Source organism: Taeniopygia guttata, chromosome 4 (genome assembly GCF_048771995.1).
Source record: "Taeniopygia guttata chromosome 4, bTaeGut7.mat, whole genome shotgun sequence".
Lineage (NCBI taxonomy): Eukaryota > Metazoa > Chordata > Aves > Passeriformes > Estrildidae > Taeniopygia > Taeniopygia guttata.
The window spans coordinates 8629294-8650360 of record NC_133028.1 but is presented as its reverse complement, the minus strand read 5'-3'; the positions used below and the strand labels follow the sequence as shown (position 1 = coordinate 8650360).

The 21067-nt window shown below is 46.3% G+C and overlaps 1 protein-coding gene across 3 annotated transcripts in view; it reads left to right on the top strand.

Moving 5' to 3' along the window:
* The first annotated feature begins 542 nt into the window (after positions 1-542).
* MXD4 (MAX dimerization protein 4) overlaps positions 543-21067 on the top strand; it is a 40751-nt gene continuing 20226 nt past the window's right edge. The window contains exons 1-3 of one of the 3 annotated variants that reach the window (XM_012573557.5): positions 543-696; positions 1239-1407; positions 10604-10633. In XM_012573557.5, coding sequence (XP_012429011.3) covers positions 633-696; positions 1239-1407; positions 10604-10633 — 263 coding nt within the window. In that variant the 5' untranslated portion in view covers positions 543-632. 3 annotated transcript variants of the gene reach the window in all.

The window sequence follows — 21067 nt, the reverse complement described above, 5'->3', positions numbered from 1 at the left end:
GTCCCCGACGGGCAGTTCCGCCGCCTCACTTTCCCTTTTTCCCCTTTTTCCCGTTTTCCCTCACGCTTGCCCCGTGTCCGCCCGGCGCGTGTGCGGGGGCGGAGCCTTCTGTGGCCCCGACCCCCGCCTACCTCTTCCTCACGGCAACGCCACGCCCCCTCCCGCCCATTGGCTGCCCGCTCCTCTCTCCCCGCCTCCCGCCGCGCGGCACGCGCCTCCCGCCCCATTGGCCCCCTTCTCCGTCCTCATTTGCATGACGCCCCGCGCACCAATAGGCGACTTCGGCCTTCTTAACATGCAAGGAAGCAGCCAATGAAAGGGCGAGGGGGCCGGGCCACCACGTGCTGTTGCTAAGCTTCGGCTTCTAAATTGTTACTACACGGGCAGCCAATGAGCGCGGGCGGCGGGGATCTGTCAACATCCCCTGCCCCGACCGCGGGGGGGGACCCTGGCCGCCGATTGGCCGGGCCGCCGCCTCACGTCCCGCCCCGCGGCCGTGGGCCGCTCGCCATTGGCTGCGCGGGCTGCCCGTCCGCTGTGTGTCAAATGTAGGTTGAGCGAGGTGCCTTAAAACCGGGGGCTCGGGAGTCCCCGCGCGTGAACTCGGCGCGGGGGGCTCGGGACGGGCAGCCATGGAATTGAACTCCCTGTTAATCCTCCTGGAAGCGGCCGAGTACTTGGAGCGAAGAGACCGAGGTACAGGGCGCAGACGGGCAGTCGGTCAGGCACCCGCAGGCGCTCCCAGCCGCTCTCGGCCTTTGTTGTGCGGCGGCCGGGCCGGGGCAGCGGCCCCGAGCCCGCACCTGCCCGAGGGGGACCCGGGCTGCGCCAGCGGCACCGCGCTGGGGGAGCACCGCTGCTCGGATCTTGGCTTTTTTTTAAAACTATAACCCCCCAAGCAAGCCAGAAGGGGGTTGTTTGTGCCGCCCTGGATGGGGACGGTGCGTGTGGCAGCGCTCAGGATCCCTCTCGCCGCTCCGTGTGTGGCAGTCGGTGATTGTATGGCAGCTCCCCTCCCCCAGCGCAGCGTGACAAGGGTTTGCATGATCCGCCTCGTTTTTAATGTGCACTCCAATAATCCTCCTAATTTCGACACTTCGGTGTTGTTTTTTTTTCCCCTTTGGTTTGCCGAGTTATGGTTTTTGGTTTTTGTTTTTATTTTTTGTCTCGCTTCTTTAAGAGATGCCAGAATAAAATCCAAACAAATCAACCGGAAAAAATTCTGTTCTTTACCCTAGCGTTCCTGCAAAGGAGGAAAAAATTGCATGGAAAAAATGTATTGCCACTAATGCTGACTTTGTCCCTAGAAGCAGAACATGGCTATGCATCAGTGTTACCCTTCGATAGTGACTATTCCAGAAAGAAAACAAAGGCAGGCACCATGGCCAGAAAATCCCAGAATAACAGGTAATAGACGCACCGCTTTTTCAGAATGAATCGTCAGCTTTTCCAATGTGTCTAGCTTATGTGCAGTGCATACATTTATGAAAAATAATAACTAATCCAGTGTCTCAGTTTTCCCCATCCCGGTAGTCGCCATTTTTCCCCTGGATGGGCTTGGCTCTGTTTTGATCTCTCATATAAACACTGCCACGCGTACACCATCTCCTTAGTACTCACTGCACTTCAGTCCCATCCGCCCTCATCGCTCCTTCTGCTCCGCGCTCGCCGACAGCGGCTTTTGCTGCAGACCTAAACACCGTAATCGCCACCCAGATTTCTCTTTGCATGGCACCTAATTTCCCCCCCGGCATTCATTTATAAACCACAGGCAGCGAGCCGGCCGCCTCCCCCATGGCAGCCGGAGCAGATGCAGCCTCCGGTTGCGGCGGCGCTGGGCTCGGGGCGGGAGCGTGTGCGGGACGGCGGGGGGGACACTCCGCCCGCCCCGCGGCCTCTCCGGGAGGCGCGGGGTGAGAAGGTGCCGGAGCCAGCCCGACCTCCCCGCGGGCCGTGCCGCAGCCCCGCTCGCAGCCCTTCCGGCCCGCGGCCGCACGCAGATCCGCCGGGCTGCGCGGCTCGGTCCTTGTTTATCCCGGCTCTGGCCCCTCCGCCGCTCGGTTCTGTCGCTGCCCCGCAGCCGCTACCTGCGCTGCGATGGCAGGAGCCGAGCGCGGCTGTGCGCAGGCTCTGCAGCTTTGTTTGCTGCTCGGGCAGCGGCTGTGTACGTGCGGGAGGCTGGCTGTCTTACGGGGACGCTGCCGGCCCCTGCCCCGGAGCGAGCCCAGCCCTGGGCTCCGCTCTGCTCTTCAGGGCTGCTCCGGAGAGGACCGAGGACCGTGCCCTGCTGGGCCTGCTTCGTCCCGGGGCAGCGATGCTCTCCCCAGCGCAGGCTCCGCTCTGCATGGTCATGCTGGATGGTGGCTCCTGTAGAATAGCCTAAAATGAACTTGCTTTGCACGTGACTTGTTTTCCAAAGGAGCAGTGAGTCTCGGCGGGCCCGCTCTCGCTGCTCCAGCGGGCATCCTGCGGCCGGGTCGGCTGGTGCTGGGGAGGTGCCCGGCAGACGGCCAGGAGCTGCTCGTGGGACACCAAGGTGCAAACCGAAATCAAAAGCTGACGAACTAACTCCCTCCTTGAGCAAAAACACGAGCTGCTGAGCGCCCTGGTGGTGCCTGCTGCGGCCGAGCAGTGTGTCTCGAAGATTACTGAGGGGGAGCAAATTGTGTCCCCATGCCCCTGCTCCGAGCAAGGCAACCATTTTGGGGGCTGTTAATTACAGTACTACTTCGGTTTTGGTTTTAGTTGAATTCTTTGTCTCATCATGGAGCATGAGAAGACAGTCAGTTCATTTTAAAAGAGAAAGTCATCAGGAGTGGGAGGAGTGTCTTGCGTCCTGAGACACTTTGCTCCTTAAGATTTTTAATTATTTTCATATAAAGTATGCTCACTGCCTTTAAAAAAATTCAAAACACATTTCATAAGTGTTCCAGGTGTAAATTGCTCCTCGAGTAGTACAGATTTCTTGTCTGTCTCTTGCATTCAAGAAATCAGTGTTACTTACAGAGCTATTATTCCATCGTTTCCGTTCTTAGGGCTCTTGTCATCCGCTGCAAAATAGTTATTTGTCTGAATTGTAAGCTGCTTTCAGGAGTTTTTAGGAGAGGATTTGTAATCTATCAAACACAGCAGAATTAAAAGATTTCTGGTTACAGATTTGCTAGTGTTATTGAAGTTGAGGCATACACATCCACTTGCAGTTACCTTCCTGCTTTTCTTTCTGCCTGCAGATTTGTATTTATTTACCTGTTTAGTCTGTTGTTTTATTCTCACTCTGTAGAAGTGCAGCCTTCAAAAACGCCATCCTGCAAGGTATACATTTACTCACACTTTCTTCTCTCCTAGCTGCAGTGATGAGTTGAGGGACGGGTCGTGGTGTTACAGGACAGGACAGTGTTTGTTTCTAGTGCAGATGCTGCTGGGACAGTGGCTGTTTTGGTTCAGCATGGGTACCAGGCTTGCTGACCGGTGTGGGAAGCAGAGGGACGTTGCATTAATGCATCTCCCTGTACCTTCAGGGACAGAGGGGCAGCAGCAGGGCTCTGTGGGTACCTCTGCATTGTCCTTATGGGCTTTGTACCCATGTCCAGCAATCGTTGCTCACGTTTGCCTGCACACTTAAATTTGCAGGGGAGAAACTATCCTTGAATTTAAATATGCAGGGCAAAATACATGATGTACACCAGCATCACTGTTTTATTATTATTTGGAGCTTAGAGGCTATCGGGGCTGAGCCCCAGACTTGAGTGGATTTTTGGAAACATGGTTAATTCTTCCTAAGCAACTCAAAGATTAACAGAGGGAGACGACTGGCCAAAGTTCAGAGGATCTGGAGTGGTCGTGGGTGATGTGAACCACCGAGCAAAGTGTTTGTCCATATTGTTCCACTTTAACCATTTTCCAGACTCATTGGGTTTGGAGCATTAGATGCAGGGAGGCGTCTGATTGCATACAGGGGATTGCATACATGTCTGAAATTCATGCCTTATTATTTCATCGTTTTTCTGGATTAAAAATACATACTTAAGGTTGGAGGAGTAGGAAAGGAGCAGCTAACTGCACATTTCGGATCTGCAGGGGCATTGTTGTTTTCATTATCTATTTTTGTATCCTGCTGCTTGCAGCATCTGATCAAATTAAAAAGTGAGAGATGTATATATGCACATACGTTGGTTTTTTCATGCCTTATGAGGTATACATATAGAAAAGCATGAAAAACATCTCCTTATTCTTGGAAAATCAGAAAAGAGGGGAGGAGGAGAAAAACTGTCAGATGTGAGGAAGCCTGGCATGCTGTACTCTTCTTTGTTCTGTGTTTTCCCCCCCGTGTGCCTGCCTGTGGGGGGAAGAGCGTACCCCGTGTAGCACAGGTGTGCTGGCCAGGTGCCGCGGGCTGGGCGACGAGCAGGGATGGATTCCAGCTGCCCTGGGCTTCAGCAAGGGCGCTGACCAACCCCTCCTTCCTCTGCTGAGGTGCTGGTGATGTTCATGTAAGACACTGTAGGATGAGACCTCCATCCCTTGTGCATGGCTGGCGAGGCCCAGACCCACAGGAGAAGGGGCAGGAGGCTGCCAGCCCTTTGGACAGGATGCTCGGCTCTGGGCTAAAAGCTTGCTGGCCTCTTGACTGCAATTGAGTGAGAAGTAATTCTGGCAGGTTTAGATTTGTGCAGGGAAAAATACCAGCAGAATTACATTTAATTAACCAAAATCTATAAGCTTTCTGTCCACTGTAGGAATTTGTAAGAGTTTTGCTTTGTCCACTGTTAGCTTTGAATCAAAATTGAAAGTGGTTGTTAGCAGTTTGTTGATAAACAATATTATTGGTAGCAATCAGGTACAGTTTTTAGCCATTTCTGTTTCACTTGCACATTAAAATGTCTTGATCTTACATGTTTTCTTCTCAGTTTCCTGTGATGTGCCCTTTCCCATGTCACACAAACCAAAATGCTTTGTTTTCTTTCTGGTTTGCTGTTCATACCATGTCCTCAGCTGAGATTCAGACTTGTTTCCCCCCAGTAATTTTGACCAAAATCCTCTGGCAAATGAAACTGGATTCTTGTTTTGTGAAGAGGACAGAGATTAGAGAAAGCCACAATATTATCTTTTGCAGGGAGGTAAACCTAGGTCACATCTTGTTACAATAATACTTACCAGGTACTTGACTACAGTATAATAAATGTCTCCGCAGAGCAGTGGCTGTATGTAGTTCCTAAAGCAGTGCCATGCAGTCTAATAATTCTTGTTAAGGTGTACTTAGAATTAAAAAAGGCATAAAACAAAGAGCTGGATTTATTGCTGTTGTACCTTGGAAATGTTAATAGGAAATATTAAAAAGCCAAGCTTGGTTTTTGCTCCGAAGAAACACATAGGTGACACGTATGCGATGTGCCGAGGAGGAATGCGACACAAATCTGAAATTTGGTGACGTTTGCTCACAAGGCAAAGCACTCTTACAGAGGAACATGCAATCCTGCAGATGACTGGGCTTTCTTCTGCCCTGGCAGCAGTTTCACTCACCAGGTGTTGGGTACCTTGAGCTGTGTGTGGGTTTGAGGTGTGTGTTTGCCCATCCACCAGGGAGCTCAGGCAGCTGCTTCGCTGTGAAAGAGTCAGAAATAAGGTAAAAATGAAAAGCAAAATCTTAGTGTTAGATGCCAGTCTACTGAGGTCACAGTTAAATTTACTTTCAGAGAAAGGAATTGAATGTCGGTGATGCAGTGTGTTTGGCCTGTTAATTTAGGAGCTGGTTTATTGAAGGAGGGGGAGCAAAATAAATGCCAGTTTATAAATATATCTTCTGTGTCTATTAATTAATTAATATTTTTGCTCGTATGTTATATAAATAGACATGTACTTCGTGCTGTGTTCTGGCAAAGGGTTATATGCAGAAAAAGATGAAAGCAGCATTTGGATTTTCAAATAAAAACAGAGCGTAATGTCCAAATTCCTCTGTTGATGTTGGCTCATGGAGAGGGTGAACCTGTGGCCCGCAGAGCGAGCCCCTTGCTCTCTGCAGATGTTTTTCTGTGCCCACACTAAGCAGCTTAGGGATCGGCGCCTGATTTTTGTTTTATTTTTCCTTAATTTTTTTGTTTTGTTTTGTGAGAAGCCAAGAATGAAACACTGCAAAGCAGACTGTGCAGACACAGCTCCTCTGAATTTTCACCTGGATTTTTGAATTCGATAGATCTTTCTCGTTTGCCTTCCTGAAGCTAGGACAGCAATTGATATTGCTGCATTTGGTTTCAAAATAATGCATTTTAGTCCCAATATAACAGCTTTCACCCATGGACCTGTCACCCTAAGGAACTGCAGTAGGTCTGCAATGTTTGAGAGCTGCACTGCTTGTGCAGTTGAGGAAAACAAATTGCCACCGTATTAGAAGCACGTTCAGACCTGGCCACTGCAAACATGTGGCAGCACCAACTTGAATGTGATCCTGGAGCCAGAACTCTGCATCAAGGCTGTGCCAGTGTGCCTGGTTCCCAGATCCCAGCTGAATCTGCAGAACCAGTTTAATTTTGCGATGAGGAGAATACAAAATTAATTTTAGTGGATTAATTTGGTACAGGCTGTTTCTTTGACAGGCTGTAAGCAATGTGTCCAGTTTGAAACAAATGGAAAAAAAACAACAACCCAGAAGCAGTGAATAATAGGCAGAATGCGTGCTTATGTTCAGGTTTATCTGTGTGTTGTGGAGTGAACTGTAGTATTTTCAGGTGCATTCCATGGCAGGTTAGGTATGTGGACAGGGAATTTCCTGGAAGTGATTCTGGATCCTTTCAATGAAAAGCTGCACAGCAGTCGCATTCACATGAGACTGCAGGTGTAAGCTTTGTGCTTTTACACACCTGCACTTCTGGGAGTGGGAACTGGATGCAGACACTTAAGGTGTAGCACCTTGTAAAGCTTCCTGTTCTCTTTGTTCTTACTTTTTTGGCCTGGACAAAAGGTGAAGTGCTGGCAGTGTAGTTCACATGGCTGCATGACCTGAGGTGGAGTTGTACATGGGCTGTATCACACCCTGGCAGTTCTGCCTCCACCAGAAAGCCCTGGCACTGGTAAGGTGCTGCCACTGTCTCAAGCACTTGGTTACCTACCCTGCTTTGGTTCCTATAGTGCTTTAAAGTGCGTTGGCAACTGGAAGTGCATTGGTGAGTCACGGTCTAGACCTGCTCCCATTAACACAGGGCAATAAATGTCAGCAGCATTGCCGTACATCCCTGCTTTTATCGGGAGCTGCTGGCTTCCTGCTGAGCAGATGCCCCGTCTGGTGGGGTAGATGGATGGAGGAGTAGGGAAGCTGTCTGAATACTGAAACAGGCAGTGCATCCCGCATACACAGGAATCTCAGTCTAGCGTGCCTGTGACCAGATCCTGCTGGCTCACCCATAAACTGGCAGCAGGGGAGGTGGAGGGGCACTTGCCTTTTCTGTGTTAGTCTTGCCATCTCAGTTAGCACCTGTCCAAATTTCTTAGGTGTGTCTGCTGAATGTTGAATCAACCAAAAGCTGAAATCAGATACCAAGAATTCTTGTTTGGGGAAAGGAAGGTGGTGGATGGGGATGGCTCTGGGGTGTGCTGTGCGAAGTAGCAAAGGATCTTGCAGACCAATGGTTGCCTTTCCTTGGTTCCTCCTTGTTCTTTCAAATCTTCTTTTGACAATTTTTTCACAAATAAAATTTATAGTCAGTGAACTGCTTGGTATTTGCTAAAGGGATACTAGAGCTGTCTCAGATCAACAGCGTAGTCTAAGCATCAGCGTTTGTTATCCCTTCCTTCTGAATCTATGATTTTGTGGGTTTTTTGTTGTTGGCTTTTCCCCTTTATTTTTATCTGAACCTTTTTACCTTTTTTTCCTCACTGCTACCCCCAGCTTCCCCAAGCTTTTTGTGGAGATACAAACTCAGTTGAGTGAACCTAAGTTAAACACCAGAAGTCTTCCTTGTCTTGAAGCCATTTTTGAAAGGTTCCACAGGCTATTTGCATGCAAACCACAGCCAAATAGCTTCTGTCTCTTATAAATACGTATATACATATATCTTATTGCTGTGACCTACATCTTATCTTTACTGAAGTAATGAAAGACTCCATTTTGAAACAGGGTACTGGGTTGTGTGGAGACCAGTTCTTAAGTTTTTTCCCTCACTTTAGGTTGCATAAACAGCAGGAGATGAATATTCTTGCAATATACTGTGCTGTAGACAGTGAAGGAAATAAAAAACAGTATTTCAAGAGAAGTTCATCTCTTCTGAAAACAAACCCAATCAAAGACATCCCTGTTATGCTTTGTAATAGTGTATTTAACGTGCTCTGTAGATGGAGCAATTCTCAGGTAAATGGACTCTTGGTTTTGGTTTCTGCCTGGGGTCTCAAGGTTGGGGTGTTAGTTGGCCCCTGACACCTCCTGAAATGTGTGGCTGGTGCCCACGTTTGCACACTGCAGGCGTTGCTGAGGCTTTTGTGTCCCCAAGAGCTCTGCCAAGAGGCACATGGTCACTGCTGCTCCGTTTGGCAGCTGGCCACGGCTGTGTGCTCCAGAGCTGCTCTGGCAGGACATCCCTCAGGAGAATGCCAGGGTCACCCTTCCTGTGCCACAGGTGCCCCGTAGGTTTGCTGTGTGCAGGACTGTCAGCTGCTCGTGGCATCTTTTCTCAGCCCAGCAAAATACTGCAGGCTGGATTTCTTGGCCGGTGGTTCCTGTGCTGTCCCCGTGTGTGCTCGCTGGAGCTGCTGGGAGCTGGCAGCTCAGAATGGGCCAGTTGGAGTGATTGCATTCACCTTTGTGTCTAATTGCCAGAAATGTCAAGGAGTTCATGTCATAGGGATGAATCCAGGCTGGCCTGTATTTTCTCTCTGGTTTCAAAGTTCCCTACAAACAGTGCCTTTGACAGGCCTGTTGAGGGTGTTTGGGGACAATGGTTCCCTACTGAACTTGTGTTTTCCATGTGTTTTCATAAAGACTGGTGGATTTAGCATGGTCTTTGTCAATTTTTGTGAACATTGGTGTGGAGAAATGATTGTAAAGAAAGTCTGATCTCTGTGTAGAGAGTAGGAGTAGAATATAAAACCAAAATCATCTTAAGACAGCCAAATGACCAAGCCCACCTTGCCCTATTAATGTAGCACAGAAAATGTGTTTAACAGTTGTAGTGTTGCTGCATTGGTCAGGAGCACTTAAATGTCATTATAGAAATACACACATTACTTGATCATGGCTCACTTGATGCAACAAAAATACATAAAGAATTCTTAGGCTTTTGAGAAAAAGATGCCAGGTAATGGTTGACTTAACTGATGTCTAATATCAATACTGAGATGCTTTATGGTGAGAGAGGGTTAGCATCAGTGCTGAACATAGTATGCATTTCAGTTTTACCTGCTGAGGGGCATTCACTTGGTTCCTTGCAGGATCAGCAGCTGCACTGGCCTGAGATCAGTTGCTCGTGGGTTTCTTCACTGGATGTTTCTTGTGTGAGCTTTGCTTTCTTTTTCCCTCTTTATGGCCAGAGTGATGTTCTGCCATCGGTCACACCCAGGTACAGAATCCAGCAGCTCGGTGTGTGCAGGGAGAGCAGGCCAGCTCGGCATGGGCAGCATTTGTGCGGGAAGGCTCCCTAATCCCCCTGGGATGGCTCTGCTCCCTGGGGGGACCGTGCACTTGGCCTGCACAAAGGCACCTCACTCTGCACCCGGTGCCCAGCTGCAGGCTGGGGTTGCAGCAGGCTCCAGCAGAGCCGCTCTGACATCATCTGCCAGCCCAAAAAGCTGCCACCGCCTCTGCATCGTTTGATCCTGATGTGCTGGGCATGTTTTCAGCGGGACAAAACTGAAAGTACGGAAAATTGCTGGTTCTGAAGCGGCGACAGTAACTTCGTTTTAGGAATGTTTTTAATCCAAGCTGTGTAAATAAATAAAATGAATATTTTTAGCTGAATCAGTTAAAAAAAAAAAAAATCCTCCAAGAATTTAGGGCTGCGTTCTAATGGTGAAGAAAAAAAATCTTTAATCCAAGTAGATTGGAAAAGGATAACATGCTGCTGTGGTCAGTACAGGGACTATGATTTTTTTGGGGTTTTATTTTCTCATTGTAGACCGAGAAGAATTAAGAGGATTCCTGTTTTGTTGCCATTAAGATGTCAACAACAACATCAGTGATTAGCTGCTGATTTTTCTTTCTGCATTTCCATGGCTTGAAAGCTGCTTTTTGGGTGCTTTTTGCTATTACCTGTTACCACTTAGATCTTAGAGCACTTTCTGCATTCCCATAATTTTTCTTTACCTATAAAAATCTCGTGGGCTGTTTTCATTACTAACCTGCTCAGTTTTTAGTGTTAATTTCTGTCTCTGGATGTACAGAACTCTAATAAATGCAAATATGTTATAATTCCCCCCAAACCTACAGTTTACTCATGGAAATTAAGTTGATACCCTGAAGAATCTAAAAGTGAACCAATTTAAAAGAAAAGCTGTTTCATAATCCATGTTAAATACGTATTTTAAAGAAGTTTTTTGCAACTTATGAAGGTATTGGCTTTTAAATATTATGAATCTTGGTTTATTTTTCGTTCCTCTAATATTCCTTTTCTCTTTTTAATAGGTCATCACACAACGAACTAGAAAAACATAGGTAAGTCTTGAAAACAAAGCTCATTGAAAGATATATGGCTGACCTTTGAATTACTGTGTTTATTGAAGAACATTTTGTTGAAATTGTTTTGATTCTGCACTGAATAATTTATTAAGTTGGTTTTGGCTTTTTTATCAACTAAAATGTAATAGTTATAGTATTATTTGGCTTTTTTTCCCCCATTGTTTGGTATGCTCTTTTTGAAACATCCCTAATAGTTAGCTTTGGACTGATTAATGCAGTAACTGGTTAACCGAATTGTTACTAACAAAGAATCTGATTGCAGCAACTCTTTGCTAGAGGTGTTAAATGCTGTAAGTACAAAGTATTTTTGTGATTAAGGTGAATGATTTTCGGGAACAATGTGTCAGTCATACAGGGTTATTTTATGTTTCTTTTGAAGTATGCCTAAAGTGCAGTTAATTTTCATCTTGCATGTGAGTACCTACAGGTCCGTTTTTCCCTCCGTCCGTTTCCGTGCCGGTGCGTGCAGTGCCGGAGAGCTGAGCTGGGAACAGGAACAGGAACGGGAACGGGCAGTCCCGAGCCGCAGCCTGCCCCGGCCGAGCCACGCCGGGAAAAGCCGGACTTGGCCAGGACAGAGCTCGGGTTTGGCCCGTTCCGAGGCAGCGCTCGGCGGTGTTGTGCCGTGTCCCGGTGTGTGCAGCCGGTGTGTGAAGCAGTCACTGCGGCGGGGCTCCGGGAGCGCTGCTCCGAGGGCACACACAGCGGGGCCTCTGCCGCTGCCTCTGCCGTTCCCTTCCCGCTGTGGCACCCTCACTGCGGCCGCCGCCTTTCACTCCCCGTTCGGGCACCAGCATAAACCCCTTCGGTGGGTTTTGTTATTTTTTTGTGTAGCTTGCGGTCTTTTGGGTTTCATGCATCCAGAGAAAGCGAGGGGGGTGCGTGTGGATATGATTTAAACCTGTTTGCATGCTTTGAAATACGTGAAACGTGGTTGATGGCACAATAAGGTTGAACTCATGGGGGTTTTTTTGTGTGTTGTTCTGTGGCTGCAGTTATGTAGCAGCTAGACCATCACTTCCCTTGCATGCTTACATGCTTTCCTGTAGTTTAATTGTAATATGAGTAAACTATAGCTCTGCCTAATAGCCACGTGGTCATCCTAGAGATGAGAGGAACTGGAGGAGTCTCAAGCTGACAAACACAGGCCTGGGCTGTAGAATGCAGTGCACTGGCTGAGGCAGTGACATCGACAGGGCAGAAGTGCTGCTGACAGAGTCTTCAGGGAAATAACTGCGTGTAAAATTCTGTCCTTCGGTCACACTTCTTTAAAAGAGAAACAAAAAAAAAATTGGCCCCAACTATGATTGTTTCTCATTCTGTTCAATTTCTTCGTCTCCTCCTGCTTCATCGTTAAGAATTTACTTTCATTTGCATATTACTTTTCTTTTTCCTTCAGTTATTTTCTTTTTCTTCCTTTTGCTCTGCCTTAACATGTTTAAGCAGCGCAGTAAATGAGGCACAGCAGCATTTGCAGCAGATGCAGGGCCAGAAGGAGAATCTATTAATTGTTCAATCGCTGATGTCACTTTCAGTTCTGTGTTGTATCTTCGTAGTAGATGGACCATATAGTACTTGCCTTGCTACCTTTTCTTTCTTTGCCATCTCAAGGTCAAAATAGGTAAACTGCACAGTATGTCTTGTGATTATACAACTAATGTTTCTAACTGCTGCTGCTTGCTGTGCCTCCTGCAGTTAAACTATACTTGAAGCCAGATTTGTATTATTCCCGGTGAGAACCTGCAAATTAGTGCAAGATCCTTGTATGTGCAAATGGGTGTTCACAAAAGCAGATGAGGTGTGTACAGTTCTAGCTGCCTGATGTATTGGTGTGAAAGACTCCTGCAATTTCTATTTTCTTCTTTTTAACAGCCCCCTCCTCCAGCACTGTGGGTGTATGAGCAGATAATACAGATCCTACTGTTTTTCACTGTGTTTAACTAAAATTACATTAAGATCTATGAAGTGTCTTGCACGGTTTAATGGAAGATTCACAGCCGTGGTGTGTCCCTGTAGCAGCTGGTCTCTGCAGCAGAGCCTCTCTTCCCCCTCCGGTGCAGCCCTGCCCTGCCAGCTGGGAAGCACTGGATGTTGGATATTGATTTTGGAGGTGTCTCCTTTCCAGGACCGGCGCCTTTGACTCAGCAGTGCCATGATGCTGCTCTGGCAAGGCACACCCGGTTATCTCACAGGAGCCTGTCGAGGAGGAGGAGGAGAGGAATGGCTGCGCGTGTCCTCCTGCGTGCCCAGTCCCTCACGTGGTGTCTGAGGGCTGCACTGCGTGCTGGAGGGCAGGGAAATGGCTTCCTCATTTACACAGCCCTTGTGTCCTGCGTGAGGGGGGCCAGGAACTGGAAAGCCATGGTAGCCATTCACTGTACATGGTGCTGTTTTGGGTTCTGCACTGCTGTTGCACATCAGAGGTTTTATCTCCGGTTTCAGTGTTGGTGGGAGCGGCAGTGGTTGACCTCTGTGTGTGCTGGCTTGGCCATTTGGCACTACCACTTTATTTTGTGTTTTGTACTGCTGGGTCTCCTTTCTGTGTGCTCTTGAGGGGCTGCTCAGAGGAGCCCAAAAGGAGAAATGTATTTCCAAGAAAAAAAAATCTCATTATATGATAGAATTTAGGTTGTATTTATGGTAAAGTGTTTCTCAGTGATTCATACATGAAATTCCTTTTTCTCTGCTTTAAGTCTTCCTAGAGTACTCTGCTCAGAACTTTAGTGTGAGTTCGTTACAGGGATGCTCTGTAAGGACTCATCCCTCTAATGGCAGTCTTGTTTTGGTCCTGTGCATTTAAGGTGTGCATCTTGGAGCCATGAAACAGGAAAACCCCTAAACAAAAAGCAGGAAGGCAAGAAATCTTCTATCCTAGGGACAGCTCAGGTCCTAGAAGATATTTTAATAATTGCACAGTGCAGTTGGATGTAACTAGTTCCTAATGACAAACATGTATATTCATGTAGGTATTTTTTTGTTGTTTCCAGCCAGACCATTAGGTCTGTAGGCTTTCACAGAGCAATATAAATAATAAGTAAATTAGTAATCATGACTTTTTGCAAGGAAATTTTTAAATCGACCTGACAGCTGTATAGAGGAATTCAGCTTTCATAGTGTAAAAAACCACCCAAGAATTCATGAGAGACATAAGCTTCTATAAAAGACACAGCATAATCTCATTTATTCACATCAGTGTATACTAGTTCTACATTAGAAGGTAAAAGCCAAGGTTTATCCCCCTGAAGACTGTGCTGAGATCTCCAGACTGCTCTGTGAAGGCAGGGAGAACCTTCCCTTGGCTGTTCACCTGTGGTCTTCTCTCCCAGCTTGTGCAGGGCTGTGCAAGGAAGAGTTCACCTCCTGTGAAAGCACATGGAGCCCTGACAGAGGATACTGGGATCAACCCAGGACTTCTTGGTGTCATTCAGTCCTGCCTGGCCACGAGGAGCTCTGCTGCAGGAGGGGTTCAAGGTCTTGCCCTTTCCCTGGCAAAGTCTTTGAAAAGAGCTCGTGAAACTTGATTATTTTAAAGAAGAGCTTCTAAGAATTAGTGAGGAGAGGAGTAAGTGTACCTCAGAATCAGCAAGCCACGTGCTGCTGTCCCCAGGCTGGCACCATACGAGCTGAAGAAGTGCTGTGTGATCTAGGTCCCAGGTCCCCAGGCTTAGATTTGACAAAAGCTGGTGAGCTGAGCCAGATGGAAGTAAAAACCAGGCATTGCTGTTCAAGCTGAGCCTGCTGCGGGGTTGGCCTGGATCAACTGAGTGAGTAGAAGTGCAGGAGCGGAATGGGGAATACACGAGACACAGTGATTTGCAAAACCCTAAAGATGAAAAAACCCCAAACCTTTCTTTCTTCCCAAAGGAGCTTAATGTATGTGTTGTGTAGAGTGCTGACTGGGGGAGACTGAAAGTGTTCCCTTGTGCGCAGAAGGTAATACTGGTGCAAGTTTTGTGCAGTCCTTAAAGCTAAAATCTTGCCAGAACTAAGTTTATATATTGCATCATCATGTGCATGAATGGGTATCTCTACAGAAACACTGGCTTTGATGAGCAATATATATTTTCATGGGAGCATTATGTACAACATTAGCTGATACAGAAAATAGGGCAGGTGCCTCTGAAGTTAAGTCTTGATAGGTGTATTTCTCATGGAGGAATTGCACGTTCAAGAGCAAAGTTACATTCATTGGCACATCAGCTTCACCAGATGTACCAGATTTGCTTGCTGTTTGGAGTTTATATAAGGTGAGAGAATGCCTGGATGGATGTCCTGAAATCTTCTGTGGCTTTTCATGTTAGTAAACTGCAGGGTTAATGAAAAGCATGGGTGATGCACTTGGAAGTTTTGAAACAGAACTGAAAGGTCACTGAAATAATAGCATACCAAAACAATGGTTAATATTTATTTTTATTATGGGCTGCCTTTTCAACATCAGCAATTACCATTGTGGTTAGCAGTGTTATGCAGCACAAAGCTGTAACTGCATTGATCCATGGTGCTGAGTGGCTGTGGTGCCACCACTAACTGAGGAAACCCCTGAACTGTGCTGGAGGTAAAGTCCTTCCAGGAGAGGATCACCCAGTGTCTCAGTGCTGTGCTTCCTCAGGAATTTTACCCAGCCCTGGTTGCACACTGCTGCTCCTGGGTCCGGCTTCCTGCCAGCACAGCAGGAGGGGAGAAGCTTCCTCCTTTGGCCAGGTCACCTTCCTGAGCCAGCTCACTGTCACAGGCACACCCTGATGTGTCACAGGGAGAGGGTGGGATGGCTTCTTTGAGTGACAGTGTTAATTTACAGTACAGAGGAATTACTTCTCTGTCAGTTTAATGTTTTTTGTAAGCATCCAGTTTTGGCTGCTGTTTCCTGGAAAGTGCTGTGCTGGATGGGTCTTAGTGACCTGGGAAAAGATCTCACTGTTATAATGGGTCTATAAAAGTTGCTGCCATTTCTAGGATCTGTCCAGATTATACATGAACCATTCAGATAATGTGGCTGTTGGGTTAGTGGTGGGAACCATGTTGTCTTGCTAGCAGAATCTAACCTCTGTACTTGGTCTTTCTTTTGGTTTTCTTGTCAAGAAAATAACTTTTTTTTTACACCATCTGATTGGTGTGAACTGGTTTATTACAATTCCAGTGACTTGCAATAATCATACCTTTGCACTCCTTAACCAAGGTAATATCTTAGGGGTGTGATTTGACTTTTGTGAGCTGAATGGTTTGGGCATCTGCTCCCCCTCCCCAGCTATGACTGCTTCTCTGAGGCTTCCAGCTGAACTGAGCAGGTGACTGGTGTTGCCTCAGCCAGTGCAAGTCTGAATGTCAGCTCAAAGCCCCTCTTAGCAGGCATTACAAATCTCTGTAATTTTTTTTTTTTTTTTTTTTGGCGCAGCTTGTTTAGCAAAGTCTATAAAGAACTGGACCTGCAGAACTGAGATTTAATCCGGTGATTTTACTGAAGCGACCCATGTTTCTGAGTCTGTCAGATCTGTGCAATTAAAGAGGTTGGAAGATTTAAAATTTTGTACTGAAATGTTCTTTCCTCACTGTTCCCCCATCTCTGGGCAGTCAGCAGGTGTCTGGACCTGTGACTTGTCCTGCAGTACCTGCTGCAATAGCTGCTGTGGATACTTATGCACTGAACTGTTGTCATTTCAGTGCACAGAGCAGCTCACCTGATGGTACACCCCCAACACATGCGTCTTCCTACCTACACTGCTGGTTTGGAAAGGAGGAGTGTGTTAAGCAGATGAAGCTTGACAATTAATCTGCTCAGGGAGTTATATTACAGGTATCAGAGATGTACACATACTCATGCTTTGGCCAAAGCTGCTATTTTGCAATGAAAGATGGGACTAAAATACAGTTTGGACTCAATTATTATGTCCTTTTTCCTGCTTAAGTCAGCTTTGGACTGTGGAGTGTGAGTGGAGTTCTGGGTCTGAGCTCCAGAAAGCTCTGTGCTTCCTGGTCAGCCAAGCAGCCAACAGGGAGCAGATGGGTGAGAAACCAAGTGCATGCGTTTTTTTCCACTTGAATTTGTTCATCCCTCTCTTCAAACATAAGTCCATTGTGTGTCAGCCTCTAATGGACTATGTAGAAGGTGGTTTATGTTTTCAGCATCTGCTAATAGGCCTGGCTAGTTCTCATCCAGCATGGTAGAGAGAGAGGGCTAGGCTTGTGTAACATAGAGATGGATGGGCCAAACTTTCTGGTACTTTCAGGACAGTTAGGTGCTGATTCCCTGCATATAGGGGAAGAGAGGCCTCATGATGGCTGCTCTCCTAATTGGAGGAGAAAAAAACCAGTTGAATTACATATTTTGAAAAAGAAGGTTTTTTTAAGCTTGCTTGGCTACATCTGGACTAGTGAGCTGGAATTTGATTTTTGTTTGGTTTTTTTTAAGGTATTTAGGCAGCTAATGGACTTTAAGAAGCTGGCCTCTGAAATGAGTCTTACATAATGTGATGGGAATCCTTGGCTGAATCCCAGCCAGTCAGGTCTGTGGAAGCCCACAGACCAATATACAGAAGTGGTACCTGCTGTGGTTTGAAGAAGTAGCAAATGTGCCTGAAAGTCAGAAGTGCAGCTCCAGCTCTTTAAGGCAAGGTTGGCTCTGGTGTGAATCTGGGATTCACACCAGATCTGCAGGAGGCTGGCTTACTTTCTCCCAAGTATGTGACGAGCATTCATGTCCCAGTGTCCCTGCTTGGAGTAGACAAAAAGGAATCAACCTCAGCTGGAGGAGGTGGCTGTGTTCTGCAAATTGCTCGTCCTGTCCCTTCCTCTCCCTGCTTCCATGTTGTATTGGCATCTGTAGCTCTATTTTTAGCGCTCCTTTCCCTGGAGTGACTACACCACTTGGGTATTGGATATACCATGGCCTGGTCCCAAATTTAAAATGTCTCTTTCTGAATGGAACGGTGTGTACTTCCCTGGTGTAGCTCATGCTCTTTTTCCCTCGTGGTCTCTGTCAGCAGACACTTGTGCTTAGATTTACTGCACAGAATTCCTTTGCAGGTCAAGTAGTTTTTAATCTGTGCTTTTTCCCCTTGGTACACTGGCAGACTGTGAGCCCAACTCTGCCTCCTGCCCAGGGAATTTCAGTAGGAGCTGTGCCTGCCTGCAGGCTGAACCCTGCATCTCATCCAGGCAGCTGCAGAGGATGCAGAAACGGTTCCAGAAATTCTACTGAGCATGAGCATTTGAACAGCAGATCGTAAATGTGAAAAAGCAGAATGCTGTTCCTTCACAGAAGTTTAATTTGGGTATTTTTTTGGAAAAACAAGCCCAAAACCAACTCCCCCCCCCATCCTCTTTGTTGTGCATGGGATCCAAAAACGGATTCCTCTTGTCCTAAAGAGCTGTGCAATACACAAGAATGGATAAGATATTCCTTCTACCCACCTCTCCCTATGTTTGGAAGGAGAGAGTTGTTTTGGGACTTCATAGAGTGCTGTCTTGGGATGGAAATACATATGCTGAACTATGTACACATCCTTCTAGGCTAGAGCTGAGTGACAGAACTTGTCAAAGGATGTCAATTGACTAATATTATTGTTTAAAGCTAGTTTATGTTACACAAGTTTTTTTTTCTACACAAATTAGTGTGACTAATTTTGTAGCATGTGGAGATTGGCACAGCTGACACGGAAGAGGTGTGGGCTTGGATGTATGTACATGAGGTCATGTTGCAATACTTCTAACTTGAAAAACTAATAACTCTGGTTACAGGCTACATGCCCTACATGAAGAAAGCCTTTATTAGGTTCTACCTTATTGCAACAAAGCAGATTTGTGTAACAGTCAAAGACTACATCTGAAGGTGGTAAAATGCCTGTAAAAGGCTGGAAAAGTAGTGGTGAGTCCTCTTCTCCCAGCTGCCACCTTGGGATTGCTGCCTAACAGATTTATCTGCTTTTCTTTCTGTGATGGTTCAATTTGGGTAACTAAATGAAGTTACAAGGTGCTAAATAAGGGGCCTGCCTGGCATGTAATTGCTGCCAGGACTCAGCAGCTCCTATTGAAGTTAGGAATACCATCAGAGTTTGCAAATACCAGCTGCACAGACACTCTGTGTCTTACAGAGCACATTAGCTGGTATTTACAAAACATAAAGGTAGCAAACCCTGTAATTCCCCAAGAAAGCTGACTTAATCCCGATTGGTAAGTGCTGTTGTGTTGACTGCTGCAATGAACAACATGGGTGGAGCAAATAATTTCTGCTAGGGAAATTTGGGAGCTTGTTGTGTATGTTTGCTAGAAGCAGTTATTGGGTGTAGGTGCTAAGAGGTGTTTTAAATAGACTGTTGGGTGTCTTGGTTCCCACTGCCTGACTTTACATACTTACATGGCAAGTGAGTCCAAACTTCTGGTGCTTCCTTCAACTGCCAGACTACCTCAGGACACTGCACTTAAGAAGTCTGAGCCAAGTTTTGCAGGGAAATAAGGAGGGAGAGGAGCAGAGTTTTGAAAGATGTTCTGTACCTTATCATCCCCAGATGGATGGTTTTCAGATTCTGCTCAACTGTACCTTATCTGGCTCCGAGACAACTAGTTTTGTACTGTTCAATGGAAAGGGAAATAGGTTGGAAATTAATTATAAACAAGGCAGTATTGGTGTTGTGGCAAGCTATATCTAAACTTGGAGGCAGAACTGTCAGATATCTGCAAGTCTCCACTGTCCCACAATGCCAGATTTTTTTCTTTTTTTGTTTCGAGGGGGGCATAAATAAATATTACTCAGCTTTTAATTCACCTGAAAGTAAAAGTACCCATTTCAGCCTTGGAAGTGACCATCTTTAATTATAGTCAGTGCATTTAATCCTTCCCCTACATTTGTTTATACATATACCTCACTGTCTTCCATTCACCTCTAATTACAAGGTTTAAATGAGGGAGTTGGAGACATTCAGCAAGACATTTGGGGACGTGTATTCTTAATTACTTCAGTGTGATTTCTTTTCTTCTCTCCTTTGTTGTTCTCACTTGGGGTCTGAACCAGCCTTCAGCTGGCTGGAACAGGCACCCTGCTGTCCCAAGGTACCTCAGCTGTCTCACTGGAGCACATCTCAAGTATCTGCACTTGTTGGTAAAAGCAACACCCACGACTTCCTTCCCCAATAAATTCAATTCATTTGTGCATGCTCAAGCTGCCATCATTAGCTGCTCCCGCTAAGATGGCCACAGAGCTTTGGTAGGTGCATGTGCCAAGGAAGTAATAGCAGAAGCAAAAATGAAAGTAACACATATCACTAAATATCTCTTTCTGATAGTTTCCTGATAAGAGCTTAAAACTTCCTACCACTGTGAAGGAGCAAGTAATTGTTTAGGTGCTGAAATGGAGACAGAGTTGCCTTAATTCTGATGAGGTTTTAAAACTGTGGTGTAAATTGCTGTTGTTTCTTTCGTTGCCTTGTGCATGTGGGAGCGTGGAGTCCCTACAGCATTTGTCAGGCTACTTAAACTGGATATTGGTATTTGGATATCGAGGTACAGTAGACAATAAAACCACAGTCACAGGTATCCAGTATTGCAGATATTAATGCTTTACACTCATTTAAGTTGATGCAGGAAAAGGCTGCTTAATTCTGGCTGTCTGCTATCCCTAGGTCTTGTGCTCAGTGTGTGAAAGCAATGCATGTTTTTAATTTAGCTACAATAATTCAACTTGACTTGCCTCTCCTTTAATTTGGCATGATATGGTGGTATTAAAAAAAAATCTTGAGCACATTTCTCCTCTCATTGGACATATGTACAAAATAACTAACTAGGTCTATAGGGAGGTTTAAAATTAGGCAGAAAAAGCTCACTAGGCCCAGTAGTGTGCTCTCTTGGCTTAGTGCTGTGCTGCAGCTCAACTTCTCTAGGCTTATTTAAGCATTGTAGTCTCCCCCACACTTTTTTTTAAGATCCTTCCTGTTGGCAGCTGTCCTGAGACACGATGTTCTTGCTTAGCATTTTGATGTGGGGAAACAGTCTGATAATTAAAGCCGGTTTCAAGCCATGAGCTGATTTGTAAGCAGTGACTTGCTCTGGGGTGTTGTCAGTCGATAAACGTGTAGCTCATGTGCACAGAACTGAGCTGCACCTTGGTCCTGAAGCCCCACGTGAGAGGGACATGCAGCTCCCAGGAGCCACTTCTGGGGGAGACAGACTGCATCCTCTCCAGCCACCTGGTGGTGAATGGTTAATTTGTGAAAAACTACCACTATCATCCTGTTCCCCTCTGTGTGTAAACCCTCTTGTTGTTACACAGCTTTTCCTTGTTTAAGTAAGTGTAATTCTCTTTAACCCACTCTCTGCAGTCCTTGACAAATTTCTTACAAGAGTACTGTGAAAGGTGACAAAAGCCAACACACCTGTTGCAGGGCTGCAGACTCACACTTGGATGACTTTGGATGTGCTGTG